The sequence below is a fragment of the Aspergillus luchuensis genome, chromosome 6 (assembly GCF_016861625.1).
Source record: "Aspergillus luchuensis IFO 4308 DNA, chromosome 6, nearly complete sequence".
NCBI lineage: Eukaryota > Fungi > Ascomycota > Eurotiomycetes > Eurotiales > Aspergillaceae > Aspergillus > Aspergillus luchuensis.
In genome coordinates this window covers 3,391,426-3,415,939 of record NC_054854.1, presented here as the reverse complement: position 1 = coordinate 3,415,939, position 24,514 = coordinate 3,391,426, and the positions used below count along the sequence as shown (strand labels likewise).

The 24,514-nt window shown below is 49.6% G+C and overlaps 12 protein-coding genes across 12 annotated transcripts; 5 read left to right on the top strand and 7 right to left on the bottom strand.

The window, feature by feature from the left end:
• Nucleotides 1–335: 335 nt before the first annotated feature.
• Nucleotides 336–1,739, bottom strand: AKAW2_61186S (uncharacterized protein; the record flags this gene model as incomplete). The annotated part of the gene is made up of 4 exons (XM_041693394.1): nucleotides 336–839; nucleotides 946–1,254; nucleotides 1,302–1,364; nucleotides 1,419–1,739. The coding sequence occupies 4 exons, from the start codon at nucleotides 1,737–1,739 to the stop codon at nucleotides 336–338; spliced, it is 1,197 nt and encodes a 398-aa protein (XP_041546684.1).
• Nucleotides 1,740–1,866: 127 nt separating this feature from the next.
• Nucleotides 1,867–2,313, bottom strand: AKAW2_61185S (uncharacterized protein; the record flags this gene model as incomplete). Its single annotated transcript, XM_041693393.1, has 2 exons — nucleotides 1,867–2,171; nucleotides 2,259–2,313. The coding sequence occupies 2 exons, from the start codon at nucleotides 2,311–2,313 to the stop codon at nucleotides 1,867–1,869; spliced, it is 360 nt and encodes a 119-aa protein (XP_041546683.1).
• A 932-nt stretch (nucleotides 2,314–3,245) lies between these two features.
• Nucleotides 3,246–4,051, bottom strand: ARC19 (actin-related protein 2/3 complex subunit 4 family protein; the record flags this gene model as incomplete). Its single annotated transcript, XM_041693392.1, has 5 exons — nucleotides 3,246–3,254; nucleotides 3,303–3,347; nucleotides 3,403–3,829; nucleotides 3,899–3,993; nucleotides 4,049–4,051. The coding sequence occupies 5 exons, from the start codon at nucleotides 4,049–4,051 to the stop codon at nucleotides 3,246–3,248; spliced, it is 579 nt and encodes a 192-aa protein (XP_041546682.1).
• A 717-nt stretch (nucleotides 4,052–4,768) lies between these two features.
• Nucleotides 4,769–6,540, top strand: UBP6 (ubiquitin-specific protease UBP6; the record flags this gene model as incomplete). Its single annotated transcript, XM_041693391.1, has 2 exons — nucleotides 4,769–4,784; nucleotides 4,856–6,540. 2 exons carry the CDS (start codon nucleotides 4,769–4,771, stop codon nucleotides 6,538–6,540), a joined length of 1,701 nt encoding a protein of 566 aa, XP_041546681.1.
• Nucleotides 6,541–6,942: 402 nt separating this feature from the next.
• AKAW2_61182A (PaaI family thioesterase) lies at nucleotides 6,943–7,831 on the top strand (the record flags this gene model as incomplete). The annotated part of the gene is made up of 2 exons (XM_041693390.1): nucleotides 6,943–7,368; nucleotides 7,454–7,831. The coding sequence occupies 2 exons, from the start codon at nucleotides 6,943–6,945 to the stop codon at nucleotides 7,829–7,831; spliced, it is 804 nt and encodes a 267-aa protein (XP_041546680.1).
• Nucleotides 7,832–8,674: 843 nt separating this feature from the next.
• On the top strand, nucleotides 8,675–10,409 carry AKAW2_61181A (putative MFS drug efflux pump; the record flags this gene model as incomplete). Its single annotated transcript, XM_041693388.1, has 7 exons — nucleotides 8,675–8,818; nucleotides 8,890–8,968; nucleotides 9,019–9,077; nucleotides 9,138–9,294; nucleotides 9,359–9,738; nucleotides 9,796–10,168; nucleotides 10,222–10,409. The coding sequence occupies 7 exons, from the start codon at nucleotides 8,675–8,677 to the stop codon at nucleotides 10,407–10,409; spliced, it is 1,380 nt and encodes a 459-aa protein (XP_041546679.1).
• Nucleotides 10,410–11,502: 1,093 nt separating this feature from the next.
• On the bottom strand, nucleotides 11,503–12,828 carry AKAW2_61180S (uncharacterized protein; the record flags this gene model as incomplete). The annotated part of the gene is made up of 2 exons (XM_041693387.1): nucleotides 11,503–12,676; nucleotides 12,746–12,828. 2 exons carry the CDS (start codon nucleotides 12,826–12,828, stop codon nucleotides 11,503–11,505), a joined length of 1,257 nt encoding a protein of 418 aa, XP_041546678.1.
• Nucleotides 12,829–13,567: 739 nt separating this feature from the next.
• AKAW2_61179S (histidine phosphatase family protein) lies at nucleotides 13,568–14,956 on the bottom strand (the record flags this gene model as incomplete). The annotated part of the gene is made up of 4 exons (XM_041693386.1): nucleotides 13,568–13,967; nucleotides 14,028–14,790; nucleotides 14,856–14,901; nucleotides 14,954–14,956. The coding sequence occupies 4 exons, from the start codon at nucleotides 14,954–14,956 to the stop codon at nucleotides 13,568–13,570; spliced, it is 1,212 nt and encodes a 403-aa protein (XP_041546677.1).
• Nucleotides 14,957–15,451: 495 nt separating this feature from the next.
• AKAW2_61178S (putative MFS transporter) lies at nucleotides 15,452–17,136 on the bottom strand (the record flags this gene model as incomplete). Its single annotated transcript, XM_041693385.1, has 4 exons — nucleotides 15,452–16,497; nucleotides 16,549–16,696; nucleotides 16,753–16,853; nucleotides 16,941–17,136. 4 exons carry the CDS (start codon nucleotides 17,134–17,136, stop codon nucleotides 15,452–15,454), a joined length of 1,491 nt encoding a protein of 496 aa, XP_041546676.1.
• A 1,558-nt stretch (nucleotides 17,137–18,694) lies between these two features.
• AKAW2_61177A (uncharacterized protein) lies at nucleotides 18,695–19,054 on the top strand (the record flags this gene model as incomplete). Its single annotated transcript, XM_041693384.1, has 1 exon — nucleotides 18,695–19,054. One exon carries the CDS (start codon nucleotides 18,695–18,697, stop codon nucleotides 19,052–19,054), a length of 360 nt encoding a protein of 119 aa, XP_041546675.1.
• Nucleotides 19,055–19,211: 157 nt separating this feature from the next.
• Nucleotides 19,212–20,976, bottom strand: AKAW2_61176S (phosphotransferase family protein; the record flags this gene model as incomplete). The annotated part of the gene is made up of 4 exons (XM_041693383.1): nucleotides 19,212–20,101; nucleotides 20,156–20,506; nucleotides 20,564–20,863; nucleotides 20,922–20,976. The coding sequence occupies 4 exons, from the start codon at nucleotides 20,974–20,976 to the stop codon at nucleotides 19,212–19,214; spliced, it is 1,596 nt and encodes a 531-aa protein (XP_041546674.1).
• Nucleotides 20,977–22,547: 1,571 nt separating this feature from the next.
• On the top strand, nucleotides 22,548–24,282 carry AKAW2_61175A (glycoside hydrolase family 32 protein; the record flags this gene model as incomplete). Its single annotated transcript, XM_041693382.1, has 2 exons — nucleotides 22,548–23,003; nucleotides 23,062–24,282. The coding sequence occupies 2 exons, from the start codon at nucleotides 22,548–22,550 to the stop codon at nucleotides 24,280–24,282; spliced, it is 1,677 nt and encodes a 558-aa protein (XP_041546673.1).
• Nucleotides 24,283–24,514: the final 232 nt, after the last annotated feature.

The window sequence follows — 24,514 nt, the reverse complement described above, 5'->3', positions numbered from 1 at the left end:
TCGAAAAGCAAAGCAAACAGCAGAGCAAGGCGAGCATAAAATGGCCCCAATGGGATGCAAGCCCGTTGTGGTCCCAGTTCACATCGCACTAAATCGCTAAACCCAACCATTTCCATAAACCAATGTACTCCGTTAGTCATGATCGTTTCTTCGTTCCTCATCAATACATGACGGTTCCTCTTCTGATTCAGGGCCGCAACACCAAGATATGAAAATACAACTAAAATCTGCAGATCCTGAACTCTGTCCAGAAGGCAATTCAGGTAAGACAGTATCTATTCAGAAACGCTCAGCACAGCATATCCCCGGTATTCTTACTCCTGCCACGGTGGACTTCACTGGTTCAAGTCTTTGAGACAGTTGGGCGATGAATGGGTGATGCGGTGGCTAGGAGCTCGGAATTTCTTTGGAGGGCTAAAGAATACTTTCTGACCCCAAATGCCTTCGGTATCAAGAAGGGCGCTGCCGCTGCCGCTGTTCCAGCATTCGCTGGCACGACGCGATGAGGCCTGCAAAACGCTGACCCGGGACACATTCTCGTTTCGGGGCACACTTTTATCAGTGATTGGAGAGGTGGGGGAAACACTGCTTGAGGTACTAGCCATTGAAAGTGGTCTGTGGATTGTTCCCATGGATCCGCTCTGAAGAAGGCAGTTGAGCACATTGGTCTCACGATTAACGGCATCAACCCACAGAGTATTCTTAGCGACATCGGTTGGCCACTCAAACCAAATGCGACCGAAGGGTGATATGAGAGTGGTATTGTCAGCAGGGAAATTGTTCGGAAACTCGCGGCAGGCGCCTTCGAATCTACCGTTTGCGATCACACTGGCATACAACTGCTGCAACTATCAGTGAAAGGAAATAATGGGCGAAGAATGCATGACTAGGTGGCACGCCAAGAAGAGTATTGACAAACTAATATAGTTCTGGAGAGATACATACCGCGCAGGTGTCATAGTCAAAGCCAGGCAGGTAGACCAGAGTATCGAAGGGGAACCACTTGCTCATGTCTCCCAACTTGAGTATCTCGCTTTTCTCGCCGGCGTGAGTGCAAAGAGTATATTTCTGGCGCTCATTGAATGCGGGGCAATTTAGGCCGGCGTAGAGGAGCTCGCGGAGCAGACGCTGGTCAAGCCCAACGGTCTTGGACTTTTCCATCCGTGACACCAGAGAACGTATGTGACGGTTTGTCAATTCGAATAGCTGATTACGGTCATGCACGGTGTACATGTCGGTTGCATACCAAGGAAACTGTCCCTTGTCAGAATACTATCACTTTCATCGGAATCAATACCTACCTTATAGAGCGTGCTTATGGTAGATTCGTAAGTACGCTGGGGACACTTGGCACCGAATGGAGACTAAGAAGTTGTTAGACATCTCTGCTTTGAAACGAAGTCGGCTGAAGGGCTTACACGTTGAGGCATTTCAGCGTGACGAATGGCGCCGATGATCTCTTCACTGGTAAAAAAGCCAGTAAAGCCGGTGGAATATCTGTCAGTATTCTCCACGACTTTAGGCGTACCATTTTCCCAGCTTATGCACTTTGCACGTGGAAACAAATCTTTCAGCAGGTCCTCTTGGTTGCTGATCTCAACTTCAACGTGCCTATTGCCGAGTCGAGGCGCACGTCCACATTCATAGATGCGGTTGATTCGGTTCGCCGTCTCTTCAGCGTCTTCAGTCGAATCGAACTCTACAAAACAATCCATCGTCTTAGCAGTGGGACGCTCCATAATTATGTGGACTGCGTGGCCCGCAACAAGCCGCGCTTGTCTGCCAACAAACTGGAAGATCTCCTGCTTGGTGATGGAGTAGGGGATCTGGCCCAGGGTTAGTAGACTTTGCTGAAGAACGAGTCAGTCAGTTACTTACGTTCGAAATCTTGATAACACCCCAGGTAGGGGCTTCCATATAGCGGACTAAGCTCCCGTATGGCACCTCGTTTGACGGAGCAGCTCTGCTAATGGGGTTGGGATAGCTTGTAAGATTCAAGTAGGGTCCAGGCTTGTTGTTGCCGATATTCATGGCAGGGATACTAGAAGAGGTCAAGAGAGTGGAGGACGCTCCTGGTTGTTCAAGCCGACCTGGTTGGACAGGAACCGGGGTGAGGCGATTGGTAGCAAAGGGAATACAGACGGTATCATCAGATGGGTTTGGGGCGTAGCCTAGGAAAGGGTCGTAATACACATTTCTGGAAGCGACAGAATTGTACTGTGGCTCTTGAGGTCTGGAAAGATTGATGGGGATCCTACCAAAGGGAGGCATATTGAGCTTGTGAGAAAGGTGGTCTTGTCTGGAAAACGCCATGTTCGAGTCTGTATGGCAGTAGAAAAAGTGAAAACGTGAGGGTGAAGATGAAGATGAGCGAGGAAGAGGGAGTAGGTGGGAAATATGAGAAGCAAGTGAGCAGAGAGAAAGGTAACGTAAACAACTCAGCGAGAGAAGGTTGTAAGATGATTTGAGAAGAAGATCCTTGTTGGGGGGAGGAGGGTCTTTATTTGTTACCCTACACGCGCTGCCACATCTTCTAATTCACTGGTCTCTTTGTATGTGAGGACTGTTACTCACTTGAGGTGTTACTCAAGTATCATCTGATGAACTGTGTGCAGGTAATGGGGAAGGTATCTAAATGGCATCCATGAACGACAGAGATGTAATGACCGAGTGAAGGCCATCCAAAGAGCCATGTGCCCAGCGGGTCTGGTTAATAGAAGAAACACATGTCCCTGATAAGATTCCCCGGGACCCGTCGAGTGTACAGTGTGATGCGGATCCTCTGTTCACTGTTGAGATGAAGAGGCAAGAACAAGGTAACTTACTTTTCATGCTGTCAATCTCGTTTGCATTTGCCGCCTTTGCTACTGTGTTAGTGTGCAAATGGAACACACCGTGCACCGAGAGAAAACAAACAACGGGTCGACCCGGTTGAAGCTCAGAAGATGAATCTCCCCCATCTAAATATGATCATCTGCACTGTCATGGCAAGCAGAGGGTTCTAGGAAGGTAATTTATGCTGAGACCTACGGCAGCCCTGTTCAGACTTAGTCGTACACAACGGAGTGTTCGGCTCTATACAGCCTGGATTTCCCTATAATGGATGAAATGGTCGCTACAAATTTGATTTCGAGATATGATATGGACGACTGCGGAAAGGAACATGCATCAAACTTCTGTACACGATATGTTCCTGAGAGGAAGGGAAGATCAAGGTCATGTGCCAACCATGAAGCTGGGGCGATCTAATCGAACTGTAATCCTATCAGCCAGGTTCAACTGAGGTAACCAGGGCGACTTACCGGTGTCAGGAACGACTCGGCAACGAAACGGGCACGGGCATTCAACTAGAGGAAATGTTGGTCAGAAGCCTCCATCAATCAGAGACACAAGGGGACATACGAAAAGCTTCATTTCCGAGATTTCCTTGTCCACTTCCTCCATACTATCAGACGAAGAAGTCGTTAGCCTCTCATTTATCAAACGATATATGGGCAAAGCAGATGAAACATACAATTGAATGATAAAGTCCACCAGCTTGTGTTTCAGCATCTGTTCGGTATGGAAGTTCGTAATAAGGAATGAGATGTCATAACCCTTCACTGGCTTTCTCCGTAGAATGAAGAAGGATTCCGCGCGCTGCGTCAGGAACCTAGTGAACTTGTGGACTAAGATATGTTCTATCTCATCTGCCTGCTTGATGCGAATGCTGACACGGACACTGTTCACGCTGGGCTCGATAAGGACCCTCTCGTTCTCATTCCGGGAGATTGTAAGGGGGTTGAGAAGTAATTCGGGAGAAGTTGCGGCTTCAATTTCGGGAACATTGCTGTCCGGATACCTGAATTAGCCTCATCTGACCCATAAGGATGAGGGGGTGGGAATCGGCCCAACGTACTGTCTTTCGGAGGTTTGAGAAGCGAAGTTCGATATCGCGAGTGCTGCCGTTAGCGAGGATCTAACAGCCAACAGGTATGGACGCAATGATTGAGACTGGTCCTGTCAGCTTGGTCTGTGAATCGAACCCCTGGACAAGGTTGATAATCACCATAATGCGGTTGTGACGTATAGGCGGCGCCCCGGAGTGCTGAGTAGAAGGTCGCTGGCGAGCTTGATGAGAAGATAATTGTTTAGAATGCAAGTAAGGCACAGTTAGCAAGCAGAAGATCCGCGATTAAATTGTCAGAACCTCCCAATGAGTTTCAAAGCCTTAACTACCAGAGCGGGCGTCACCTAAGTACCTGAATAGCTGCGTCAGGAGCAACGTCCCGCCGCCCGGCAGCGATGTAGCCTGTAGTACGGCGGACGATAGCGGCCAACCGGCAAATGGCATCGGGGTTCCAGTATTTTGCCGGCAGAATCAGTTAACGCGCCCAGGTCACTCTACATAGCCAGTGTAGATATAGTCTCTATTATAAGAACTGACATACATGATTAAAGCTATAATACAAGTGAAATCAGCCTCTAACTATATCCCATGGTCAATTAAAATACCAGGTTCTGCGCGCCTTTTAACCCTGCCGGGCTACCACAGGTAGTGGTTAGTGGGGAGAGAGGGGTGAGCTCCTGCTAAGCAATAAAGCGGTGAAGTCTCGAAGGAGTATAGTTGCATAAAGGTTGCTATAGTTCGCCGTAGTACGGCCGTCGTTTGCCCCACGCTTTCTCCGGCGATGACTGACGCAGTCGTTGTTTACGCAACTGCATCCTACCGCCAGACCTCAGAGGAGGTATCAATCGCATCCAGAATAGACCCTTGAATCAAGTCACAATGGCTTCTATACCTGGTAAGTATCTTCATGGCCATGTGCTTTATTCCAAGCCATCTCGCTACTTCTCCGCTGATCCCATGACGCAGTTGTTGTAAAGCACCAGGGCAAACGCTACGAGGTGGAGCTCGACCCTTCCCTGAACGGCGAAACGCTCAAATACCAGCTATTTTCTCTCACTGGCGTCGAACCCGAGCGGCAGAAGATCCTAGTCAAGGGTGGACAGCTCAAAGATGACACACCATTGTCCTCCCTCAACGCCAAACCCGGCCAAACGTTCATGATGATGGGCACTCCGTCGGGCGGCCAAGGTGCTGGGGACTTGGGTAGACCAAAGGAAGTCGTCAAGTTTTTGGAGGACATGACTGAAGCTGAAGCTGCCAGAGCGGAGGGTGCAACGCCTGCAGGTCTGCAGAACCTTGGAAATACTTGCTACCTGAATTCAACGCTACAGACACTGCGGAGCGTTCCCGAACTTCAGGATGCGCTGCTCAAGTACCGACCCTCTGGCGGCTCTTCTGGAGGCTCTAGCCTTTCAAACCTCAGTAGTCTCGGTCTTGGCGGCTTGGGTGCTTCCATGGATCTCACGTCCTCTTTGCGAGACCTCTTCAAGCAAATGTCGGAGACGCAAGAAGGTTTCCCGCCGCTCATGTTTCTCAATGCTCTGCGAAATGCTTTCCCCCAATTTGCTCAAAGGGATCGCAATGGACATGGCTATGCCCAACAGGATGCCGAAGAGGCCTGGTCACAGATCGTGAGTCAGTTGCGTAACAAGCTGGTCGTGAAGGAGGGTGAAGGTGACTCTGCCGCTGAGGTTTCGTTCGTGGACAAGTACATGGCTGGAGGGTTTGAGTCCACCACCGAGTGCGACGAGGAGGCCGCAAAGGAGGCTGGCGAAGTAGCTACTAACAGCTCCGACGTTTTCTACAAGCTTGATTGTCATATCGGTAAAGAGACCAACCATTTGCATGACGGTATTATGGCTGGTCTCGAAGAGAAGATTGAAAAGCGCTCCTCTGTTCTCGACCGCGATGCCGTATATACCAAGCGTTCACGCATTGCGCGCTTGCCCAAGTACCTGACGGTTCATTTCGTTCGGTTCTTCTGGAAGCGCGAAACACAGAAGAAGGCCAAGATTATGCGAAAGGTCACATTCCCCGCTGAACTTGATGCGGTGGATTTCTGCACCGAAGAACTGAAGAAACAGCTCATTCCCGTGAGAGACAAAGTCCGTGAGATTCGGAAGGAAGAGGTGGATGTCGAGCGTGCCCGCAAGCGCCAAAAGCTTGCTCACCGGAGAGAGGAGGAAGAAAAGAAAGAGGCCGAATCTGGTTCAAGCTTGGAGCCGATGCAGAAGAAAAAAGCTGCTGAAGAGCGCAAGGGAGAACCTAAGGCTGCGGAGAAAGACGGGGATGAAGCCATGACCGATGTGTTCAAGTCCGATGCAGATTACGAAGCTGAAAAGACCGCCTCAATCCTTGCCGCCAAGAAAGAATTGTCTGAGCTCATTGATCCGAGTCTTGCCTCAGACAGTGGTGTGAACAAGACGGGTCTTTACGAACTACGTGGTGTGATCACCCACCAAGGTGCAAGTGCGGACAGCGGACATTACACTGCGTACGTGAAAAAGCAGCCCAGCGGTGATGGCGCAAGCACCGAAGACAAGTGGTGGTGGTTCAATGATGAGAAGGTTACCGAAGTGGAAGGGGAGAAGATTGAGACTCTTGCTGGTGGTGGTAAGTCCCTGACACAATTGTTAATTGATTTTGAATAGCGGACGGACGTCTAACCTTCATATCCAGGTGAATCCCATTCCGCACTTATTCTCCTCTACCGGGCGGTTGAGGTGCCGACGACAAATTAAGCAGGGCCCTTACTTTATCTCACGAGTATCAGGCTAGAAACGGTATGCATAGATAATGAGCTTATGGCTGAATGTTAGGAACATGTGTTTCTGCTAAACAAAGTACTGCAAAGATGGTTTTGAGTCAATCAGTATAATAACCTGCCTTGTAGCTAGCACTAGCTGTAGATTGTATCTAGACGACAGCGTATCTTCCAATCACGTGATAATGCAGCAAGAGCCGAGGGATCCCCTATCTTATCTAATCACTGGTTGCTTCGTCGAGCTCTGGGAAAATGCTGCGTCGTTGATGAAACCTGCGATGTGAGCATCATGTTTTCCTCGCGCAGAGTCTTACAGTCGCAATTACGCCTCCTCCGGAACAAGCCGCTGTTACCATGTCGATACACACTTCGTCCCTCGAGGAACACCAGTACTGCCGCCCATGAACCGATACCTCAACCGTCGCGGTGGCCGCGACGCCTGGCGTACATTGCGATTTTCGGTAGCCTTGGGATTGCTGCCGGAAAGTGGATGGATAGGAAGCTCGCACCACCGCCATTGCCCGATACAGAGGAAGATCGCGAAAGACTAGAAGAAATCCGTTACATCTACGAACACGGGCTGCCCATCGTGAAGGAACTTCGAGAGAACCCCGACTATATAGAGGCTGAGGTATACGGCAATTATTCGGAGGAAGATAAATTACAGAGGCTGAGTTCGGGTCCTTTACGAGGTAGCCGAGGGTTAGCATTCCAGGTTAGTTTCACGCCTTGTAGTGCATGCCGATGCCTCTACGAACTCTTGTGAAACCTGGCACATGGCTGACGAAGTGGTCACATAGAGAATATTCTACAATGATAAGGAGAAGGAGGCCATCAATGTCGCATATGTCGGACCGGGATTAGAAGGATGGCCGACGGTTGTTCATGGAGGTGCTCTGGGGACCGTGATCGATGAGCATCTAGCCCGAGTCGCAATCAGACATCTTCCACAACGCACTGGAGTCACGGCCAATCTACAGCTCAAATACCGTGCACCGGTGTACTCGGGTAACTTTTACACCTTCCATGCTACTCTGGACGAGGAACGGAGCACAGAACGCAAGGCATGGGTGAAGGGAGAAGTACGCGACCCCATGGGACGGTTGTGTATCGAGGCTTCCGCCCTCTTTGTAGTCCCCAAGTCCTATAAGCTTCAAGAGGTTGGAGAACGCTATTGACCAGGCTGCGCCAGGATCTAGAGGTGCTGTAGGTCTGGATGGGCCTTTGAATTCATGCAGCCGTAGTCCTGCCTAGCCAGGGTCGTGCAAGGGACGACTATTCCTGGCTGGACTTTGTTGGCATTCTCGCCACATTGGGAGACTGTTATTGGCGAGGCCCTCCTGAGAACTTAATTCTTCATCCAGGATAATGGATCCAAATTTTCATCTCGTGTACATACACCCCTTCTGATTCATTGCCCCTCTTTTCTGCACGGACATTTAATAGACATTTTACTCATAGATTCTATGCACCAGTAACCTAGAAAAGGTTGAAGAAAATAGAGTTTCTTTGAAGACCGGGGAGACCGAAGCGACGTCGTTGACTTGTCGCCTGGTGGAGCGGCAGCCTGTCCGTCAAGCGACTGCAGGGCCCTTCTGATCCTGCTTCTCCCCCAGGATTTCCCCCGCATTTTCCTCTCCTTTACATCCCATCCACGCGGTCAATCCTCCCGTTCGGCTATCCAGGGCCCAATGGTCGCCCTTGCATTCGCTCAATTGCCTCGGTTGTGTCTGAGAATGGTAGTATCTCCGGTCTGTCCACTCCCTGGTGACGCTTTGATGGATTTGAGATCCTGCTGGGTTCCATGGGTCGTCACCCTTAAACGGTCTGGATCCACGCCCTAGTATCTATACAAGCCAGCATCATTAGAGACCCACTATGATGATCTGTGCTTGTAGGAAATAAATAAATAGTACATGCATGGCTTGCAGCGAGCATTTGCTTTTTTCTAATCTCGAGTCTTCTGTTTGATTGTCGCTGCGCGCCAATAGGACTCGCTCCAGCCTGCTCATCCAACGCCCATGGAGCTCACCGATCACTCAAGTCAGTCGCAGACTGATGAAAAAGCAGTGGCAGAGTCACCTCCGACCGGCAATATGGAGAGGAAATTTAGCCATGATGAGGTTGTTGCGTACGAAGAGATGGGTGCGCCTGTGGACAACCCAGTATGTGCCTGATCAGTTGTGGACTTTGCGGCACACACCCCAAACTGACTGTGAACCCTGTCGATTGCTAGATGACCTTCCGTCGGTTCATGGGATTCACAGCAATGGCGTTCCTATGGACTGGAAGCCAAATTCCAGTCTATCTCTTCGGTGAGATCCTCGTCTGTATGCCGGATATCAACGTTCTAATGGCCTTTTAGGAGGCATACCACCTTACGTCTACGGAGACATTGGCGGTGCGGATCGATGGGTTTGGTTTGTGAGTACCCCCTATAAGAAATAAGGTGGCCAAAAGCTAATGATTCCTGGATGGACATAGGTCCTGGCGAACTTGCTGGCACTTGCTGGTGTCTGCCCTTTTGTCGGATCACTTTCGGATTTGATCGGTCGTCGATACGTTGCCCTCATCGGAGCCTCCCTTGTTTGCCTTGGTATGATAGTCAGCAGTACGGCACATACGATGAACATTTTCATTGGTAGGTATACATAATGTTATCCGCCATATCAATTGCTCTGAATTGGGGGCTAACAAACATACAGCGGGAATGGCAATAGCGGGCGCAGGTGCAGGTATCAATGAGTTGACTGCATTAGCCGCCACCTCAGAAATGGCACCAACTCGACAGAGAGGAAAATATGTCTCAGTATTAATTTTCACCATCTTGCCCTTTTGCCCATCTGTGCTATGGGCTCAGCTTATTGCAGCACACAGCGGATGGCGCTATGTCGGGGCTTTCTGCGGAGCATGGAGTGGTTTCGGTTTGCTCATCACAGCCCTCTTTTACTTCCCGCCACCACGAGTCAATTCAGAAGGCTTGACGAGATCCGATATTATCAGTCGTATAGACTTCATCGGGGGGTTCCTCAGTATTTCCGGCCTTATCATCTTCTTGGCTGGACTGCAGTGGGGTGGATATATGGTTCGATTCCCATTTCCCGTCTTGGAAACGTCATTCTAATCACTGACATATAAACAGTATGACTGGACATCCGCTCATGTTCTGGTTCCCCTGATTCTTGGTTTTGTAGCCTTGGTTGTGTTTGCATTTTGGGAGATTTATGGTGCCAAGTATCCCATCTTTCCAAGCCGACTAAAGCAAGAGCCACGCATATTGGGCTTGACCCTAGTCATCACGTTCATCTCAGGAGCAAACTTCTTCTCTGTTCTCATGTTCTGGCCCACACAGTCATTCAACGTGTATGGTCACGATCCCGTCGACGTTGGTATTCGGAGTCTCCCCATCGGGCTCGGCATCATGGCAGGTGCTTGTATCATCCTATGGCTCCTCAGTGTCTTGCACGGCCACAACAAGGAGCTACTCATCATCAGCAGCGTCCTCATGACAGCAGGTCTGCATAACCCTTTAACCTTGAGCACGAACAGAACGCTAACATCCTCTCAGGCTGCGGTGCCATGTCAATAGGCCGACCAGACAACCTATACCAACTCTGGGGCATTCTAATCATCGCAGGCCTAGGAATCGGGGGCATAATCGTCCCAGCCTCAATCATCACAACAATTATATGTCCAGACGTAAGCCTACCCCCCTTATTAACAACACCAACCCTCCACATACACCCCATAGACTAACTAACCCATCTCCAGGACCTCATCGCCACCATCTCAGCCCTCACCCTCTCCATCCGCGTCGCCGGCGGCGGCATCGGCTACACAATCTACTACAACATCTTCATCTCCAAATTCGTCCCCAACGCACAACACTACATCGGCGGCGTCATGCTCACCGAGCTCAACATAACCAACACCACATACATCGCCGAAGCGATCGAACTGACCGGTGCGTCTCTACTCGATGAATTAAAGCTCATACCTGGCATCGCGGGTAACGAGACTGCGTACAATGCCGTCGTGGCGGCCGGTCAGCTCGCCTACGCTGAGAGCTATAAGTGGGTGTATTATGCTAGTATTGGGTTCGGGGGCGTGTCTATCATCGCTGCTTGTTTCTTGGGAAACATCAAAAAGTATATGAATGATCATGTGGCTGTTGTGATGCATTGAGGGTATCCTTTGTTGCCCCCGGGGGGCGGGGGGGGGAGGTGGGGGTATAGGACATATCTTATTTATGGTGGGGATGGGGGTGCTTGTTCTCTTACTGTGTTTACCATGTTGGGTTCTGATGATGATGGCTCATGATGTATAAATGACGATGATACGATGCGCACGTCTACTCCAATGACACACACACACATATTTGAATATGTGACTTACAAGGAAAAAGATAACAACCCCAAACTAAACATGCTATGATTATTTTCTCCATCGCATCTCTATGCAGCCCAACAATGAAATGAATGACCATATGCCCAGCGCCAGACACTTAAAATGCAAAGTAAAAAGGTTCGAAAGAATGAAAAGACACAAGCTGACAATGCAGCGCCACAAACCACACACTCTTCGTAAAAGGAAAACTGTCAACAATCAAGCATTATCGTTGACGAACACGGGAAAAGAAGCAAAGCACTATCGTACATGCATCAGGGTATCTGCTAGGAGAAAACGAGGGCACCGTTTGGTTCCACGGGACTGGACTTGGGTTCAATCGGCGCGTGTGGTCGATTTTTTTTCTCTTGTCCTCGTTTTATTTTTCTCCCCTGCTCTTCTCAAGGAGTCTTTGTTCCATTGATATATAGCAAATAGGAGTGAAAGGGATAGATGTTAGATGTCATGACTCCTCCTTCAGTCCGCAGATATCTGTCCCCAGGACTCTATCGACCATGTACCAGAATTTCCAGTAGGTGTTCGACTTGTCGAAATCGAATGCCCCGTCTTCGCGGAGTTGAGGTCCATCGCCCACAATGTCACCTGTGAACCAGCTGAGAATAGGGATGGAGCGCAGCACTCGCTCTGTGACCGTAGGCTGAGGTGGAAGGGCTTCTGTAATGGGTCGGAGCTTCGTCCGACGCACCGTCGGGATATGCGTCATGAAGTCTGATTCGGGCTTGGGCTCCTTGGCGACTGTGCGCTGCTGCAGGGGTGCTGGTTGCTCGATGGCGGTGGCTGTTGCGGAGCTAGCGGTGGGGGTCGATGATGATTCCTGGGATTCTTCTTCATGGGCGTCGAGGATACTGGACAGGTTATTCGAGGCGAAAGATCTCGGTAGTGTATGGCGTTCCTTGGTGGCTGTGTCCTTCGGTTGGAGGAAACTCGTCGAATGCGACGAAGTCAAAGTGCGAGGCGCCGCCTTCGACTGGAGACGAGTTGCCTCGGTAGATCCTTGTACGATAGGGGCATCCTCCGCAGGTCCCTGGCCATGATACAGCTCACAAAAGACCAAATGGCCATCGATTTCCTGCGGAGAGTAGAAGCACGCGCGATCGGCGGCTGTCGTCGAATCAAATGTGACTTTAATCCAGTGAAATCCGCCCGCATAGCGCTTCGATTTGCGATTCGCGTCCGCTGATAAGTTCGCCCGGATGACCACATCACCGCCGCTCAGGAGCTGCGAATACCCGTTCAAAGCATTGGGGTCGGTCCGCGGATAGTCCTCACAGATGAACCCGCGAGAGATCCGCTCGTACTTGTCTATCACTTTCCATTCGAAATCCTTGCTCTTGTAACCGTATAGTATGCACTCGGTTGCGACTTTCTCTGTCTGCTGCTTCCGGGCGTTGTCGAGGTTGGAAGCGGAGGATGACTTGGGCAGGGTGTTGCTGCGCGCTTTCTCCTCTTCTTGTTGTTGGGCAAATAGACGCCCGAATTCTGCTACATTGGGGTTTTCGCGCTTTGCTGCCGGTGTGCCGGTGCGTGTGCGAGATCGGGTATGTTCATAGCGGGCGTTTCTGCGCTTGCCAAATGGGCCAGATTCTTCGGGGGGTCGACGAGGGTTCCGAGATTCACTGGAAAGACGGTGGGTGAGAATTGAGTTGCAGTTGTTTGGGGAAAGGACGCAATGGTGTAAGACTTACTCTTTGTAAACGTAGCCCCAGGGTAGGAGGTTACCCTTCTCGTCTCTGGCGCGCTCCTCCGGAGGAACGAAGTGGTACTCCATTTCGGAAAATAATGTGGATCGCTGCTGATATACTAGGTGCAGGCAAAAAAGAGGATTCCCGGAGCTGGAATTATCTCGTAAAGGATAATAGGTGACGTTTGGATGAGAAGAAGCGGTCTTATGAAAGGATCCGTTGGATGGAAGCTGATTTCCGTCCAAAAGTTTTGGGCGCAACAAACAGTGAGTGTTAGCCCGGATACCGTCACGTGAGTCGCTGCGGTATGGACGGCGGATCTTGACCGCTTCAAGTCGCTTTACCCCAATTAATCATATCATTTATATCTAATATATAGTCTGGGCCTCAATAGATATACCGAAAGGTCCTTCATTAGCTAGTCTATATGTTCCTAGCACTAATTCAGCCTGAACGGTACCCATCAAACGAACGAAGTTGTTGTCAATCCTATAATTTTCACCCATCCGCCCCTGTACAATATATACTAGTAGATACTATTACTAGTAGCTCAATATGTTAAACCCTACCGATTTCAGTTTAATGATAAGTCCATCATGATCTACGACTGTCCTGAGCGCATCTCGTCTTATAATCACCCAGGTGATAACCCTAGGAGATAGCGCCTGATGAAACAGTCCTTCCTATTGAAGAAATGTTAAGTAACCTCAGCTCATGCGGCAAATCTGCGTAGGCCAGCATTCTTGAACAAAGCATGTTCCACAGACTCCCAGCAACTATGTCAAAGATGCCTCCTATAACACTTAGATGACATATCTCGCATCTCTATTCAGGTTGCTGTTGCCGAAGAAATGTTATTCCTCCAACATCACCATCCAAACCACATACATCCCCAAACTCTCCTACTTCAATCCTTCTTCTATCCACATGACCGATGAACTCCATTAACGGACAAGACAAGCCAGGTCCAGACTTACAGTATGACAGCGGCACAATCTTGTCGTTGATGTTGATCCGGAGAAATGTTTTGTTCATGCTGTGGACAGGATCAGTTGGCGAACAGGTCATCCGTTCGAGCGTGACCCGACCGCCCATTGGCATCACAGTTGAGGTATACCAAATGCGGTCTTCTGCCCGATGTGTGACAGGAAGAAATCGGTCGTACTTTGCGTCTTTCATTATGTCCAGCGCAGTCAAGAAAGGTGCTATATCCCCGTCGTGGACACTGGAACACACGTTAGACTCTTGCGTCTCAGCTCCCTTGGCTTGAATTCGAGTCACTCACAAACTGAAGAACATTGAACCCGCCTTGGGCCCCTCTCGCAAAAGATTTGCTGTGGCATTCAGCCAAAGCCAGCCCATTGCGCCCGCGTAAGGATTTCCCGGGCCTCCACGATAGTAATGCACCAAATCACGTCCGTATTCAAAATTCTTCCAATCTTCGCGCGTGAAGACATCGCACCAGGGACTCGAGCCCCGAACAGTCGTTTCAAAACCACACATTTCCTGCATGCTGAAGATCTCCCAGTTGGTGAAACCCTCAAGCTCACGGTTGCCCTCCTCAACGAGCAGTCGCTCCGCAATAGCCGGGATATACGCTTGCTGAAACAAAGTGAGCATCTTGACGCCGTTGTCATGGCCGCGATCTTCATCTTCTAGATATCTTAGACAGGTATCTCCCGGTGTGAGCGTATCTGCGCGGCGATCAAATGTCTCCGGGATGATTTCTAGAGCGGCCTTTCCGACCTTTTCCCAGTCAGACCCAAATAACCCCGAGGCAAAGTGTTGGGCTGTTTCGATGACGCGCTTGGAATCACTTGCCCAGAACTTTGTGTTTGCATCAGAAGGGATGAGGTGTTTGTAATGGGCTGCGAATCGGAGTCCAGTTTCGAAGGCTTGGTGAGTGCCAGCGTATGGACCGGTTGTGGTCAATTGTTCGAAGTCTCGTTCTGGATTGCTGGTGATGTAGGTCCAGTTGTTCAGGAATGACAATGAGCCGTTCAGCGGAATCCCTGCTTTATGGATTCTATCAAAAAGGGCAAGATGGCCTGTAGCCACGGTGAAATGTCTCGTTAGTATTATCCAGAGACTCTCCTGATGGCAGATCACCTACGGTTTCCTGCAGACCTGGTTGGATACCTCGCCGCATGGCGCGACATCTAATCGTCGATTAGCGAAATGGCATCTTGGATTAACAGAGAGAAAAAGTACCATGTGTATCTGGTCGACTGTGCAACTGTCCGGTACGTCATTCCCCTGTATTTCATCGTCTTCGGCGGTTTTCTCGACCCAGGGCCCATATCCGCCAAGGTGTTGGTAAAGATTCCAGTCATTATGTTGCTCTATACATGGGCTTTGAATCCAGGCCCTCCAACTTGCACCAAAAGCTGACGAGAAGACAGAGTCACGACAATTCGTACTACGCGACAGACTATGATTATAATAGAAAATTCCTGCCACCGCAGTGAAGAAAGATAATATCACAGAGCTAAGCGAGAGCACGTGAACCATGGTGAACACGGACCCTCGACGTCATGGGCAGATGCATTTAGATGACATTGAGATCTGAAAAAAGGATGGATTACAGGCTAATCGAGATGATCGACAGACGGCTAATCAATGCCAAGAAACAGAGGACGTTCGTCTGGTGTGTCCCACAGCCATGGCAACACCGAGATTTGCTCGCATTTTGGAGATCTGCGCAACATATCAGGTACTATATTTAAACCGAGGATTTCTGTCTCCCATTTCCTCAATTTCTTCTTCTGACATCCCTACAATCTTTTCATCTTCCAGTCCCTGTTCTCTGCGCTTATTCTTCCCATGATAGTACCACCACATAAGACCATACACAACACCGGCAAATCCAACCAGCGACAGAGTCACTGCATTGCCCCGAACATAACGCGGTGCTTCATTCGTCTTGTATAAGAAAGGAGACATGACGCCGCTGACGTTGCCGAAAGTCAGTTGCAGCCCCGTGGCGAATGTACGCTTTCCATAACGAGGAAGAGTGGTCGGGAGCCATGCGAGAGGTAATCCGACAGCCACATATAATCCTAGGGCAATAAGCAAGGCGCCGAAGTAGTGTACTCCTGACGAAGAATCCGATATCAGGATTCCATAGCCAACCACTGATATTGCGGCAAAGATGCAAGTAAATACTCCGCGACGCTGAGTTCTATCGCTCGCCCAAGCAATTATCAGATAACTTATTGCGCCCACCGCATAGCAAGGAATCGTAAGAGCCTGCACTTCGGGTGTTGTCCACGACCCCATGCCCTGGATAATGGTTGGGAGGAAGGTGCTGTACCCGTATAGCATAGTGTCGACACCAAATTGAGCAATGCAGAAGGCGTAGATTCTCCAGTCCAGCGCACCTTCTTTGACGTCTGCCCAGTGAAATTTTTGGGCGGACGATGTTTGGCCCACGTCGCGACGACGGAGTCGAACTACTAGGGCCTTCTCCTCATCGTCCAGGTAATAGGCTGTATCGAGGTCATCCGCGAGAAAGAACCAGGATAGGCCCCCTAGTATGACGGTTGGAATGCCTTCTATGATCATGATCCATCTCCAACCTCGTAGACCGGCGACGCCGTCCATGAAGCCGATGCCGTAAGCTAAAAGTCCGCCAAATGCGCCGGCAGCGGCTGCACTGCTGAATAGGTAGCCTGTGCGCAGTGCTATTTCACGCTTGCTATAGAAAATAGTGAGATAGGTAACCATTCCAGGAAACAGTCCGGCTTCCACGACGCCTATATCTGTTAGCTCGGGCTCACATCACCAACTCATGGTCTGTGACTAACCTAGAAGGATGCGACAAGCGATGAGGCCTCCATAATTCTGGGTTATTCCAGTGAGAGTCGCTATGATGCCCCAAATAACCGATATCGACGCAATGTAGCGTGATGGCCTGAGCTTCTTGATAACCAAGTTTGACGGCACTTCGAAGAGCTATACAGTATCAGATGTTGCGTGAGAGCCACACATATGTGTAAATCCAGACATACACAGTAAGTTACAAACAGAATAGATACTGCAATCTGGTATTGATCTCCGACCAGGCCCAGATCTTCTTCCATCCCATATAGACGGGCATTGCCAATGTTGACTAGGGCTTGTTAGCAAGTATGCCAATCATTCGAGTAGTCATAAACTGGAAGTAGACTTGCGAAGTAACATGTACAGGAAGACATACCTCTATCAAGAAAGCTAAACAGATATAAAAGAACGACAAAAGGAATGATATGTAGGTCAATCTTGCGAATCAAATGCTTCTCTCGTTTCTCATCCAGTAATGAGAGAGCCGAGTCATTGCTATCACCGCCATCCATCGAGCCTCCAAACTGAGTCGGAGATCTAGGATCAGGCTTCTGTTCTTCTTGGTATTCCATCTTTGCTGTCGGAGTCTATTTCGTCATCCAACCTTGTAAAGGAACTGCACACGGGCCGAGATTTGGTCCCAACTTCCCGTGGACAATGCAGTAGATCGATGTTTCACAATCTAAGTAGATCCATGATACACATGATAATCAAGAGACACAGACTGTACCAACCCAGAATTACTGATCACGATGGATGTGAGGTGGGGGATTATTGAAGCAGAAAATGGTGGCGATCTGGTGGGTGGCCAAGGTTCGCCAAGGTTCCAGCCCGGCTGGGTTTTGACTTTAGTCTTCGCGGGCCTTTCCACCTGCAAACCCACAACCTTACTTGAAATACGCTCAAAATCAGTGGCTTGAGATACTGAGATACAATGCTATGAGTGTGATAGAATTCATCCCGCCACAAAATACCCATTCGGGGAATCAGTCGTTGCCAGCTACCGAGACTGTGTGGATATAGCTCCGCCGGTGCACTCATCCGGATGCAGATCATGTTGAAAACAAGGCGTGGAGATGACGAGAAACTCTATCATGTGCAAACACAACAGACCAACAGAGCGGATCTTCTCATAGCCAAACATGAAGAAGAAATCTGGGATATGGTTTAATGCAAACAGTCAACCACAAAACTAGCCCACCAAGTTGTGGATCAGGAAAGTAATGGCTGACTTCACAATGAGTTATTTACCACTGCGCCGCAGAGGATCCTTTTCCTCCGCACTGTGCTACAAATTTATGTAAGCCATACTAATGATGGATTACTATCCGGACCAGAATGAAAAGCGCGCACCGTACAATAGCGATGCCTGGAACTCAGCGCTTACAGCGTGAAGGGAGTCATATATCGCCCCAGACAGGGCCAATAAGATGGTCGGACAGCACGAACAGGGTTCAGGAAGAGGGGTAGCGTGTACAAAGTAATGAGGAATAGCACTAGCTGATGTACGGCATCCGTTCAGCAAATAAGCGGGAAGATATAGCCGCTTAGGAGCGACTAGATTCGCTAGTTGTAAGCCGTAAATAGAAACCGAACAGGGGAGGACGGATGATGTCTCATTCCTTAGCTGATGTTTCCCTACTCATTGGCCACAAGCTACGAATGAACATCGGACGTGAACTTGTTCATTGGCGTCGAGTGGGTACGAACGAAGTAGTGGCATTGATAGCAGTGTCTCCTTCGATTGGCCAACTCCATGCTCGCGTCTATGCAACTCCAACGTGCAGTTTCAGCCTTACATCCATCTCCTCGCTTTAGCAACCTTAGTAGAGGATTTCTCGATAGCCCCTGCGAGATCGCCATCATTCGAAACATCAAGGCGGTTAAGGCAAGTTCAACACTGACGGTAACTTAGTGGTGTGCGAGGAGCGAGACCTTATTGGCTTCATGTAGTTGGGCCAGGAGGGTCAAGTGACAAGAGTTTCGAGGGCGCTATCTTTCAGAAGGCCATAAAAGGGAGGCGAAGGACTATGGAGGGAAAGAAGTATTTGCAACCTCAAAGTCTTCATTCCTCCTCATTCTCCTTGTATTCATCGATCTTCTTTATTGGCCATTCCCTCAAATCTCATCATGTCGAAGGCACTCAAAGAGTTTAAGAATATGATGGTCCGGGAGGGCCAGGTGAGCAAGTTATGGAAGACCCATTCACCTGGAGCTCGCATTGCGCCTCCTAAGAGCGGTAACAAAGATAAGAAATGGCAACTGCGCTTGGACGCGGGAGAAGTGAAGGATGGTAAGAAAAGGGTCTACGTTCAAGTCAACTCAGAGGCCACCAACGAGTCACTCCAAAAGTGGAGGAAAAAGAACTCCAGCCACGGGAATCTTGCTTTCGTGGACATCAATGTCAATGAACCGAAAGAAAGGATGTCAACCGCTTTTGATGAGATATGGGAAGACGTCGAGAAGCAGGCGAAGGATAACCTGGGTTGATAGGTATGATCAATTGATATACCGCAGCAATCGCATCGATCAATCATCTGACGCGTTATTTCAGGGCCTGCAAACAACCACTGCTTGAACCTGAGCTAAGCAGCAAAGCCAACGCATCTGATGACACAATCGACGCATAGTGTCGCATTCGACTCCGCTAGGAATGTTCTATGTAAAACCAAAGCCTTCTTGCCTCTTCCTCAGTCATATCTTGGGTTTCTCTCTCCATGTATAGTTGAAAGAGTTCAGCATGTCTTGCCTGGACCTTTTCAAAATCGAGTTGGGGGGAAACCCAGCCCTCATCGTCTGAGTGCAACAGTTCCTGTGTATAGCCTTTGAGTGTTTGCCAATCATTGTACCGTGCTAGCTCTGATCTATGCTTTGATAATGCTTCATCCGTAATGTGATAAGGACACTGCTCAGTGATACCCATTTCGTTCCAGTGTTCAGCGACTTGGGTTAAGCAATCACGAAGCGGAACAATCCCATCCTTTGTCGTGTCTTCTGCGAATGAGAAAAGGTATCGAACAGCGGAGTCAACTCGAGTCATAGCCAAGTACGATGGCATGTGGTTCTTGACCAAAGCTGCTTCGTAGCATTTCGAGAGTAAAGCTCGATCTCTCTCGGTGATAGCAAATGCTTTCTCATCGGCGTCCATTTCTTCAAAATTTGGAGGTAGTTCCGGTTTGACGGTACCAGCTTCATAGCCATCAGGTGGGGCAAGAAAAGAAGGCCACTGAACTTGCATGAAAGCGGGCATAATCGAGGTGAACTGCCAATCGATTATGTTGACGATAGCTGTTGGATCCTCCTCGGAAACGTATATATTGCCCAGGTGAAGGTCGCTATGCCACAGCGTAGGCTTAGAAAACTTCTGCAGTGGGGCGAACCCCCCCAAATGTAGCATTGTCTCCCTAACCTTTGTCAAGATCTCGAGGTGCTCAGATTTGGTGCCGAAATGGGGTCTACGAGGAGCAAACGACGAATGTTGTAGGTGCGCAAGACCCCGACTGGTCAACCCAAGTCCAAGGTCTGTAAGGCACTGCCCTTGAAGACCGTGGATTTAGCATGTGTTTTCAATGGTGTTCATTGGTGACATACATGGGCCTGCATGACGTTCCTCGCCCGGCTGCGGAAACCACGATGCACTATATGCCGGGCCAACACAGAATTTGTCATCTATTGGAACAGCTCTGACCGAGCCCTTGGGATCCGGAGGCCGAAAATACAGGTTTCCATAAGCCGGAAACTCCAACGCTGCCAACTGACTTTCGAGCCGGACCAGGCATTGAACGAGCCGGAACTGCTGCAGCTGATTCATTTCGCCCCATACATCGACCAACTGCTTCCCGTGAGCTTTCTCCATTATGATATACTCGGAACCAACTGGATTCGAAGAGTCAGAGCTCCACCCAAGAACCTTGCACACGGGAACAGAGGTATGAGACCTCACTGGGGGACATTCAGGTCAGCATCTTTAATTTTGGGAGCGGATCGGATTAAATTTACCATATTCCAAAACAGCTGCTTCAGATGCGGTGCTATATTGCGGGGGCACAACCTTGGGACACGGTAACTTTGCGATAACTTCTTTCCCATTCTCCGCAGTCATTAGTAAGGCCTTGTTGAACCCACCCTCCATCTTGTCAATCCTAGAGATGGGCGAAGAAATATGTGGCAAAGCCGAAACAAGTGCACAAAGAGCATCAAGATCAAATTCGGCATATCGTTTTGACATCTCATGCTTTTCATTGACTAAAAATCGACCATTGGTGTATTGATATAGTTGTTCGCGCTGGATAGGCTCTCCTAGATGTAGCGATGGCTGTCAGACTGAACTGCCGGTAGGGGTCCACTTAGAGCATACCGCGACACATTAAGGAGAGGCTTCTAGACGTGGGCTTTGCAGCAAAAGAGGCCATCTTCAAGATTCTGGGTCGTACACTATGCATATCGAATCAAGAGGAGGACAACTACATGTCTATGAGGTCTATGAGAACCTCACCCTTCAGTTGTTGGGGTAGCTCCCAGGCGACGATACGCGCCCGGCTCGGTCCTTCATTCTTCCGCGCTGTCCTTTTCCTATACATTAATAAGGACACTGCAACTTGCCGTCACACGGACAGTATATTGGAAGGTCTGTTCTTATCTAGGTATAACATTGAACTAGCTATGGAGTGGTCCTCTTCTACTTATTATAGCTGAGCACTTTCACACATGGCCGCTTCAATTTCCGATCTACCTCTGATTTCGTCACCTGTCTTGTCATATAGCAGATGTTATCGTTGGCCTTGATAAGATTATGCCATCACTGTTGAGGGATATACAGGGTGAACTCTCGGGCAACTTGCTTTCGGGTTACCCATCTTCTTGATTAGTAGTCTAATCCCGCCTCTGGATTAGGTGACGTAGTTTAGGATGTAATTCTATCGTCTGTGGGGTTCTTGTCGAATACTTCCTAAGATGAGGCATTTATGGCACCCCATTTATCACAAGCAAGCCCACAATCTTCTTATTGGGGCCTTGTCGTACTTGGGGCTTGAAATCAACTAGTCCCCAGAAGCCGGCACTGTGTATAACCACTTGACGTTATTTTGATCTAACATTGGCGTTGCATGTTGTGTACCAGTCATTGCGCGGACTTGAGTCCATGAATTGAATTAGAAAGCATTTGTTCAGTTTCGATTGCCTTGCTCAAGCGACTGCTTACATAGTATCTACTGATGGGACTGATTGGGAGGATGCCTCCATCTCTATCCACAGCAGCCTAGGACTCCAGCCCCGCCATGAGACCCCTCTTACGACCACCTATACGAATATACGAACAGCAACTCCTTCATGCAAGGGTCTTCGCTTGAAAGTTCTCAGTTTTGCAATACCTACACCGGCTTACTCTGCCGACTCCGATTGGGCTTTACCAATGCTGTCCCCGATGTTTCTCCGCACTCGGCAAAGCCCCGCAGTCCGGGGCCAATTGAAGGGTTTGTGGAGTGGGCACCAGGGGTATACCGATGTTATACTCCGCAGTATCTAGTCAATTTCACCGAGCAAAGGTTGAAATTTCACCGAGGAAGCGTAGACCGGTGGGCCGATATTCTCGGTCTAGGAGCAGGCATCCGCTCAATCCCGAGTGTGGTCCGTGGTACAATGTCAACAACACCCCACGCGGGGAAATGCATACCCTTCTGAATGACACACCCCGGATTTGTGAAATACAACCGATGCCGATCACGCAAGTACAACCGACTCGCTGAGACAGCATATATGTGGACGAAAAAGGAGAGGAAATCCAAGTTGAAGTATAAAAAAAGAGGAAGTCAGCGTGGGTTTACAGAAGATATAGGTCAGATACGAAGTGGATGAGGCATTAAAACTCAGTTCGGCGTCAGGATGTAGTAGAAGGTTTGTATATCTGGGCACATTATTGCAGGACCCCACTCCATTCAACGACAGACTCGGAGTCCACTGGCGCACATATAAACCCGGTCATTCTATGCCTGAAATTCCAGAGACAATCCTCAGTCACAGCGCAGTTTTCTCAAAGGGTTCGTTAGCAATGGCTCCTCTGTCGAAGGCCCTAAGTGTTTTTATGTTGATGGGCATTACATATGCCTTCAACTATGACCAGCCTTATCGTGGTCAATACCATTTCTCACCCCAGAAGAACTGGATGAATGACCCCAATGGGCTCTTATACCACAATGGAACCTACCATCTGTTCTTCCAATACAACCCTGGTGGCATCGAGTGGGGAAACATATCATGGGGGCATGCTATCAGTGAGGATCTCACCCACTGGGAGGAGAAGCCTGTTGCCCTTCTGGCCCGAGGATTTGGCAGCGATGTCACCGAGATGTACTTCAGCGGAAGTGCTGTTGCCGATGTCAACAACACGAGTGGCTTTGGGAAGGACGGCAAGACACCCCTAGTCGCCATGTATACTTCCTATGTACCTACCCATTTCCGGACCATTTCTAGCATGCATATCACTAACAGTAGCATCCTAGTACCCCGTTGCGCAAACATTGCCGAGTGGCCAAACCGTCCAAGAAGACCAGCAATCACAGTCCATCGCCTACAGTCTTGACGATGGTCTAACATGGACGACATACGATGCCGCCAATCCAGTCATCCCCAACCCTCCCAGCCCTTATGAAGCTGAATACCAGAACTTCCGGGACCCCTTTGTGTTCTGGCACGACGAATCCCAGAAATGGGTGGTTGTCACGAGCATAGCCGAGCTGCACAAACTCGCGATCTACACTTCCGACAACCTCAAAGACTGGAAGCTAGTGAGCGAGTTCGGTCCTTACAACGCGCAAGGCGGAGTGTGGGAGTGTCCCGGACTTGTCAAACTCCCCCTTGACAGCGGAAACTCCACAAAATGGGTCATCACAAGCGGACTGAACCCTGGTGGTCCCCCAGGCACTGTCGGCTCCGGAACCCAGTACTTCGTGGGAGAGTTCGACGGAACCACATTCACGCCTGACGCCGACACAGTGTACCCAGGAAACTCCACCGCAAACTGGATGGACTGGGGCCCGGACTTTTATGCCGCAGCTGGTTACAATGGCCTCTCGCTGAACGACCACGTCCATATTGGCTGGATGAACAACTGGCAGTATGGCGCAAACATCCCTACCTACCCCTGGCGCAGCGCCATGGCCATTCCCCGCCACATGGCCCTAAAGACCATTGGCAGCAAAGCAACCCTAGTCCAGCAACCCCAGGAAGCGTGGTCTTCTATCTCGAACAAGCGTCCGATCTATTCACGCACATTCAAGACTCTCTCTGAAGGCTCCACCAACACAACCACAACCGGAGAGACATTCAAAGTGGACTTGAGTTTCTCTGCTAAGTCTAAGGCCTCAACATTTGCAATTGCCCTCCGAGCATCCGCCAACTTCACCGAGCAGACCCTCGTTGGCTATGACTTCGCCAAGCAGCAAATCTTCCTTGACCGTACACACTCCGGAGACGTGTCATTCGATGAGACCTTCGCGAGCGTCTATCATGGACCTCTGACGCCGGATAGCACTGGTGTGGTGAAGTTGAGTATCTTCGTCGATAGGTCCAGCGTCGAGGTGTTTGGCGGCCAGGGCGAGACAACCCTGACGGCTCAGATTTTCCCAAGCAGTGATGCGGTTCACGCCCGTCTGGCGTCTACTGGTGGAACTACCGAGGATGTTAGAGCTGACATCTACAAGATTGCTTCGACGTGGAATTGATGCCTTGTCCCTACATGTGGCAGCGTGTGTGTGGCTGTTTGCTGTTCTATTTGAGGTTTAGCGGTAGATACAGCAAAGACGAATTGACGTTTCTTTCTTCATGGTCAATCCATAGTAAATTAGGTACTTTGCATCTAGGAACCGGCAGACATGACGTCAGCAACACACCGTATCGGGTAATGATCAGGATCCCGAGGCATGGCTGGTTCACGTGCCGGCTGCATGAGGTACA